This window comes from Acinonyx jubatus, chromosome E3 (genome assembly GCF_027475565.1).
Source record: "Acinonyx jubatus isolate Ajub_Pintada_27869175 chromosome E3, VMU_Ajub_asm_v1.0, whole genome shotgun sequence".
NCBI classification, from domain to species: domain Eukaryota; kingdom Metazoa; phylum Chordata; class Mammalia; order Carnivora; family Felidae; genus Acinonyx; species Acinonyx jubatus.
The window spans coordinates 19,233,227-19,241,456 of NC_069398.1; the positions used below are offsets into that span (position 1 = coordinate 19,233,227).

The following is an 8,230-nucleotide window of genomic DNA, read 5'->3' on the forward strand; positions in this document are numbered from 1 at the left end:
GGGAAAGCCAGGGCTGAGCGAGGGGTGGGGGCAAAGAGCAGGTGTGGGGGCAAGTAGTACCCCCTCAGGGGGTCACACCCCTCTCCTAACTCCCTCCCCAGATTTCAGTTCCTTCCCCCACAAGCCCTGACTCCTTGAACGTCACTGACAATGGCAGCTATTGCGAGGAGTGGGGGCCCGCGGGGTTCAGCGCGGCCCAGGGGAGTGGTGAGGGGTACCCCAGCCCCCTGCCTGCCTCCCCACACAATACTTGAACATTCATCTGTACTGAAGTGTTACTTGAACCGGGGGAACCTCGGACCTGGGGGAGCCAGAGTGAGGGGACTGATCCGCTTGGACTGAGACTGAGACTGGACCAGTGGGCACCCTGCTTGGACTGCGCCACCCCCAGGCTCTCTCATGCTTTACTGTATTGAGCAGCTCCACCCTCCTGACCGGGGGTGGGGGAGGGGGTGGGGTGCCAGCCCAATGGTGGGAAAGATGGGACTCCTCCAGCTTGGCTCTTCCCTCTCTTTCATCGTCATGGAGACTTGTATCCCATTTGCCCAGGGAACTGCCACTCCTGGTTGCCATGGAAATAGCAGCCAATGGACACCTCCCAAAGCCAGTGCTAAGGCTGGAAATGGCCCCTCTTAGTTGCCATGGGAACTTAGTAACAGATTCTTGGCCCTCCCCTGCCCCCCTCCAGGATGGGGGCGGGGTTTGAGGAGGCAGGGGGAGGAGTTGGGGCCAGGTCCCGCCCCTCAGCCCCGGCCTCCCGGGGCAGCCGGGTTGTACCATGTAGGGGAGGGGGGATCTATCCACATACCTCAGGTAACAGGGAGGTGCGAGGGTGGGGGGAGGGACTGGGCGGACCAAAGGCCGGAGGGGAGGGGGTTCTGGGTATGGCGAAAGGCTTGATAATGGGACCGCTTGGGGAGGGGGAGGAGGCAGCCCGGCGGGGGCAAATGGGGGTCCCAGCCGGGCTGGGCCCCTGGGCCCCGGGTCTGTACAATACGGTTTGCTATAAAACTCAAAATCTTCCAACCAGTGCTGCCGCGTTCGTGTGTGTCTCTTCGGCGTTAGGGTGGGGGGCGGTAGAGCTGGCCTGACTGGAATGCTCATGCTTTGGGCCTCCCGAAGGGGGCTGTTTGGATGGATCTGGGAGTTCTTCGCGTCCCCTAGGCTTCCCGGAACTGAGGATGCCGGACGTCCTGTGATTCCTAAAGGTGGATAGGTTTACCTTTTGCCAGCTCATCATTTAGGGGGGAGGGTATTGGAGTTGTGGACATCTAGGGGGTGTCCAGGTGTGCCTCAATGGTCCAGGGCTCGGGGACCCCCAAGCCACACACTGGGGCTAGGCGTTTGCCTCCTCGGGGTTCCGGCACCTGGGCGATAGTGAAGTGGCCTTGGGTCGCGGGGTCCCTCGGGATCTCGGCCCACAGTCCCCCGGCTCCACCCCATCATGTGGCCGCTCCGACTCCGCCTCCGTCCTAGTTCCGGTTTCGGCCTCTGCTGTCCCGCTTCGGCCCCTAGGTCTCCCTGCAGACGCCTGCTCTTTCGGCTTCGCCTGGGCGCCTCTTCGTGGGAGCCCGCCGCCCGCATCCGCGCTAGCCCCGCCGTGGGATGGGGCCTTCTGCCGGCCGGGGCCTGCCCTCCTGGGGCCCCCAGGGCGACTCGGGGCCCCCGTGACCGCCCAGCCCGCCCAGTGCTGCAGCCCCCAGGATGAAGGGCGGCGAGGGGGACGCGGGCGAACAGGCCCCGCTGAACCCGGAGGCCGAGAGCCCCGCGGGCTCGGCCACGTACCGAGAGTTCGTGCACCGGGGCTATTTGGACCTCATGGGGGCCAGTCAGCACTCGCTGCGGGCGCTCAGCTGGCGCCGCCTCTACCTCAGCCGGGCCAAGCTCAAAGCCTCCAGCCGCACGTCTGCCCTGCTCTCGGGCTTCGCCATGGTGAGGGGAGGGAAGGGGCGTACAGGGTGGGGGTGAGGCACATGGGGGCATGGGGTCGTGGACGAAGTAAACGGGTACCCACGGGAGACGGGACAGAGGAAGGGGTTTTTAAGAGGTAAAGGAGTACAAACAAGGTCCCAAGGGACTACTCCAGTCCCTTTTTCTGAGAGTGTGTGTGTGTGTAAGTGTGTAAGAAGACCCCTAGCATAAACCGGGCCAGAGGAGGATAAACAAGCCCGAAAGGTGTCCTGAGGGGAGACAAATCACCAACGGGGATATATATGCAAGGGTGGGGCGAAGAGGTCCCAAAGGAGCACGTCCCAGGCAGAAGTCCTTACTAGGTTACCATGAGAGATTCAAAGGCAAATCAGAGTTTGGTGGGAGCTATAAAAACAGGGCTGGGAGAGTCAAAGACAAAAAAATGAATAAACGTAGTCACCCAGCTGAAGGTGGCCCCATCCCAAAGAGGGTGGCCAGTTCCTAGCAATCACAAAGAGTGCTTGGTGTAACGCAGGACAGCTCTGAGCAGAGAGGATGCCTGTGAGGAAGCTGCTGGGGAAAGAAGCTGATTAGGAAGCTGATATGTGATTTCGGAACTGATAAACTGCAGGTGTGGGAGGATGCTATCAGCCAACAGGCCCAGCGGAGGAAATGGGACTGAGGGAATCTCAGGGTCAGGAGGAGTCAGCAGACACAAACCCTGGCTCCTCCCAGCCTGTGGCCAGCTGTGTGACCCTGGACAGGCATCCTCCCCCTCGCAGTCCAGTGGGAAACTGAGATCATGGAGGGTGCGCTCTCTGTAGCTTGCAAGTACCCGCCCCAGGATGAGCTGATTCTTGTCATCAAACTCTAGATCCCAGCATGTCAGAACAAGACACGCATCAGAGATGGCTCAGCCTGTCTGTTAATTGGAGAGGCATGGAAGCCGAGGCCCAGAATGGGGCAGTGCCTCTGCCAAGAGCACTCAGCAGATGAAGGATACAGAATGAACTAGGGCCCAGGATCACTGGACTCAGTTAGTCCAGAGTTTCCCCACCAACACGACAGGAAAAAGCAAGCAAGCTGGTGGGGAGTCTTCATAGGAACATACGGACATGGGGATAGAGGAGTCACAACACTAGGTGATTTGGGTTAGTCTCTGCCTCTTTCTCTTTACCATAGCCTATGTATTTGAATGATGAGAGGAAAAGTCTACCCTTAAGGGTCATCCGAGTTCTATCATTTTCTGTATAGGGACCCAGTATCCATAGGCCAGTCCAGTTTTCCTGATGTGGGGTCAGCTAGAGACAGTGAAGTGGCTCTTTTTCTCCTGTACAGACTGTAGAGGGAAGGAAGCAACTTCCTGGACCTAGCTGAGAGAGGTCCCCCACCCCCATCCATCCCATGGTCCAGCCTGTTCCCAAGGGGACAATCTGGCCTGCTGCTGGACTTGCATGTTGCTGAGGTGACAGCTTAAGCACCAGGACCTTCTCTGCAGGATCAAAAGACCAGATGAGTAGGTTCTGGGGGCAGACTGGCCCCACTCTGGCCAGGGGAGAGCAAGACTGGGTCAGGCTCTGGGAGAAACCAGGACTAGGCCTGGCCCAGATCACTGTCAGTGGAAAACACCTGCTAACACTCACCATGGCCCAATTTCCCAAAATACTTAGCCTTGTCTTCCTACCACCACCTTCCAGGTTCTGTATCTTCTTTCTCTCAGCCCCAGAGCAATATAATGGATCCTGTAAGAACTAGGCATGGGGAAAGATCCAGATTCTGGTATCTGGGTAGCCTGGGTTAGAATAACATACAAATTGTATTACACTGTCATGCAGTACCAGGCAATGTGCTTAGAGCTTTTACGTGTATCACGTTTATTATTCTATGAAGTAGGTACCACTACTATGGCCATTTTACAGATGTGAAAACAGGATCAGAGATGTTAAGACACCTGCCCAGGATCCCACAGCAAGTAAGTGGCAGAATTTGAACTTAGGTAGTCTGGCTCTAGAATCCAAATTTACACAAGCCTAGAACAGGATCACCAGCGCAAATGTTTGCAAAGGACAGGCAGTTTAATATAGACTCCAAGTTGGCTGGGTGGGGACTGTGGCTATCAGGAGACCCCATGACCTGTCCAAAGGGAGCAGGGGAGCAGTCATGACTCAATTCTAGCTGGTAGTTGCCATGCAGGAATGTGGGCCTAGTGTAACCAGACCTTCCAAATTTTCAAGAGGATCCAGAAATAGAGATATTTATATGAAATCTCTAGAGTTAAAAAAAAAATTTTTTTTTAATGTTTATTTATTTTTGAGAGGCAGCATGATCAGGGGAGGGGCAGAGAGAGAGGGAGACACAGAATCTGAAGCAGGCTCCAGGCTCTGAGCTGTCAGCACAGAGCACAGTGCAGGGCTCAAACTCAAGCCATGAGGTCATGACCTGAGCCAAAGCTGGACGCCTAACTGACTGAGCCATCCAGGTGCCCTGAAATCTCTAGAGTTTTAAAAGTTCAACTAATTCCTTAAAAAACACAGTGTATGAGCCAAGCAAAACATGTGCAAAGCTGGCTTGGATTCATGGTATACCAGTTTGCAGGCACTGGCCTTAGACTTCGGTGTTTTTTTGTTTTGTTTTTAATTTTTTTAATGTTTATTTTTTGAGAGGAAGAGAGAGAGTGCAAGTGGTGGAGATGCAGAGAGAGAGGGAGACACAGAATCTGAAGCAGGCTCCAGGCTCTGAGCTGTCAGCACAGAACCCGACGCGAAGCTCGAATCCATGAGCCATGAGATCATGACCCAGTTAACCAACTGAGCCACCCAGGCACCCCAGACTTCAGTGTTAATAACACTATTGACAGTGTTAAGAACACTAGTGTTAATAACAGTTAATAATTAATAATAACAACACAATTAACTAGCACTTACTCTGTGCCTTATACCATTCTTATTACTTGGTGTACATTATCTCATTTAATTTTCACAACAACCCTGTAAGACAGGTAGATATTATTATCAATCCCCACTTTCCAGATGAGGAAATTAAGGCATAGAGCTATATGTCACTTGTCAGCTTGTAGAGCTGAGAGTGAACCCAGGTGGCCCAGCTCCAGAATCTGTTTTTTAACCCCTAGGTGATAACAAGGTAAGATTTCCAGAAATGTGTCATCCAGCTCTCTCAATAGCCAGGTGCAGAAACCAAAGCCAGTAAAGGACAGAGCCTTACCAAGGCTACCAATTCATTCACTCAACAGAGACTAAGCACCTTCTTCCTGCCAGGCAGGAAGGTCCTAGGGATACCTTGGTAATGTATACCAACAGGTAAAACAACCCTCTACTGCCAAAGAGGTTATAGGCACTCAATCCATCTCTGTCCCCACAGGTGGCCATGGTGGAGGTACAGCTGGAGAGCAACCACGAATACCCGCCAGGCCTGCTGGTGGCCTTTAGTGCCTGCACCACCGTGCTAGTGGCTGTGCACCTCTTTGCACTCATGGTCTCCACCTGTCTGCTGCCCCACATAGAAGCCGTTAGCAACATCCACAACCTCAACTCTGTCCACCAGTCTCCACACCAGCGACTCCACCGCTATGTGGAGCTGGCCTGGGGCTTCTCCACTGCCTTGGGCACCTTCCTTTTCCTCGCTGAAGTTGTTCTGGTTGGCTGGGTCAAGTTTGTGCCCATTGGGGCACCCTCGGGCACACCAGCCCCTTTGGTACCTGCCTCCCAGGTGCCTGGGACTCTGTCACCAGTGACCACCTCCCTTAGTCCAGCTTCCAAGCCATCCTTTACTTCTGTAGCCCCATCACAGGCTGAGCCATCTGAGGCCTGCCCACCCCGGCAAGCATGTGTTGGTGGAGGAGCCCATGGACCAGGCTGGCAAGCAGCTATGGCCTCCACAGCAATCATGGTACCTGTGGGGCTTGTATTCGTAGCCTTTGCCCTGCATTTCTATCGCTCCTTGGTGGCACATAAGACAGACCGCCACAAGCAAGAGTTAGAGGAGCTGAGTCGCCTGCAGGGGGAGCTGCAGGCTGTGTGAGGCTGATGTTAACCACTACTATAAACTGCCTCCCTCCGTTCTGCAGGAGGACCCAGGTCCACAGACCCCATTCCTTGCCCCTGCCTGGAGCCACTCCTGTGGCCACTCCCAGGTAGAGACCAGACTCCTGCTTTCTGAGTCCTTTGGGGTGGGCCCCGGGGGCAGCTTTTACATTCCCAGGGATTCTCCTCGCTGTCAGTCTATCCCAGTCTGTCTATATCTGGGCTGGGAGGAACAGAGGAGGAAGTAGAAGGTCTTCAGTCCAAGTCTCATGTAGCTAGAGGGGAGGCAGGGAGACCCTGGTCAGACCTTTGGTGCTGACCCTTAACACCTTAACCCTGTACAGGATGTGGAAGTCAGAGGTTACACACCCACCCAGCTGCCTCAGAAGGTAGCTAACCCTTGCTTTATTTTTGTAGAATCTACTTTATGGTTGGCATTTTGGGAAAGCTTTTCCCCATCTCCAAATTTTGATGGGTTCCACATTTTTGCTTTAGTTGCTGAAGAGAAGGATTTGGGTGTTTCTAACCCAGACACAGGTCCACTCTTTCCTAGGAGGAGCCTCGCTATTTATGGAGGTTCAAGTGCCTGCCCCACTGCCCTAGACCCACACTTAAGCTTCTGCGTCTGGTTCTCACTCTCCTGGGCCAGGGCTGGAGATCTTTGGAGACTGAGGGCCTGTGTGCCCAACCTGACTCTCTAGTAAGGGTTTGGGGTGGGGAGGTTTTAAGGGAGAGGATCCAGTCACTAGCCCTTGGAATATAGAGCTATTCTCACACTGAATTTTTGATGCACCTTGTTTTGTATAATAAAATGTGTTTCACAGATGTCCCTGTAGCTGTGAATGGGGTGAAGAGGGGGCCTCCTTGAGATCAGGTGACTTACTCCTAAGAGCCAGGGGGAAGCAGGTGTACCTGGCGGGGGGGGGGCGCGCAGAAGAATGGTTCCAGATATGATTCCCTTCTGGTGCTGGCAGGGACCAGTATCTTCGGATTTGGAGACTGAGTTATTCCAAGGCTAAAATTTTTGCACTCTTGTTCTTGGGTCTCCATCTCTTCCATTGATAATTTAGAATTTCTTTCTAAAGTGTAAGTTTCTTTGAGTGACTACTACATACTAGGAGCAAGGATATCTTATTTGACCCTCACAGCGACCTCAAGAGACAAGTCTTCACCATTTCCATTTCAGAGATAAGGAAACAGGCCCGACAAAGTGGAGGATCTTGCCCAAAGCAATGAAAACTTGGACTACCTTTACCATAACATGGGAAATCTCCTTCTGTCTGATATAAGAAGCCAATCAATACCTTTCAACTGGGACAAGAGAAAGGAATCTGCTCTTATCACCAGTGCTTTCATATAAAAATTAGGCTTTCATGTAAGTCTAATTTTCCTCAAAAATTTAAGGGGCTCTAATCCTCGCTCCTCTATTCTTAGCATGAGACCTTGGTCCAGTCCCTCTTTTCTCTTTTCCTGTAACTTAAAATTGTGAATTTGTATGAACCAGGCCTCAGGGTCCTTTCCCGCACTGTTTTTTTGTTTTTTTAATGTTTATTTATTTTTGAGAGATAGCTTGAGCAGGGAAGCGGCAGAGAGGGAGAGGGACAGAGGACCGAAAGGGGGCTCCACGCTGACAGCAGAGAGCCCTATGCAGGACTCGAACTCATGAAACGCAAGATATGACCCGAGCGGAAGTCAGAAGCTTAACTGACTGAGCCACCCAGGCACCCCTCCTTTACTGTTCTGACTGCTATAACATTCCTGTGAGACAGGAATGAACATCCATTTTTCAGAGGAAGAATCTTAAATTTTGAGAGGTCAATGGCTTGCCCAAGGTCACACAGGGAGGAACGAATGTAGGCAGAGATGTCTGAAACCTAGAGCATCCTCAGCTCAAGCAGGGGGTCCTTCTGAGAGTGCGGTTACCCAGAAACCAGGATGCCCTGCGTCCAAGCGAAATAAAAGGGTACCCAGCCTCGGCGACGTTAGCGCCTGGGCTGGTGCTGCCCTCCAGCGGTGGGACCACGTAAGCATAGCCCCCCGCCCCGGCTCCAAGCTGAGGGCACTGGGAGCATGGTGCTTGGAGAATCGACCAGCCCAGCCTAGCTCCAGTAGGTACTAGTTTATTTTTCACGAGACCTGTTCTAAGACCTTTATGCCCCCCAAGACTTTTCACAGAACTTTGAGGCAGCCTCGAATTTAATTACGAATGGCGGCTCGATTATAGGTAAAATGCGGCATCTTCTGCAGGCCTCAGTCTCCCAATCTGTCAAATGGGCATC

At 53.2% G+C, this 8,230-nt stretch overlaps 1 protein-coding gene across 1 annotated transcript; it reads left to right on the forward strand.

The window, feature by feature from the left end:
• The first annotated feature begins 1,287 nt into the window (after positions 1-1,287).
• ORAI3 (ORAI calcium release-activated calcium modulator 3) lies at positions 1,288-6,776 on the forward strand. The gene is made up of 2 exons (XM_027051655.2): positions 1,288-1,932; positions 5,290-6,776. The coding sequence occupies exons 1-2, from the start codon at positions 1,705-1,707 to the stop codon at positions 5,947-5,949; spliced, it is 888 nt and encodes a 295-aa protein (XP_026907456.1). The 5' UTR covers positions 1,288-1,704; the 3' UTR covers positions 5,950-6,776.
• Positions 6,777-8,230: the final 1,454 nt, after the last annotated feature.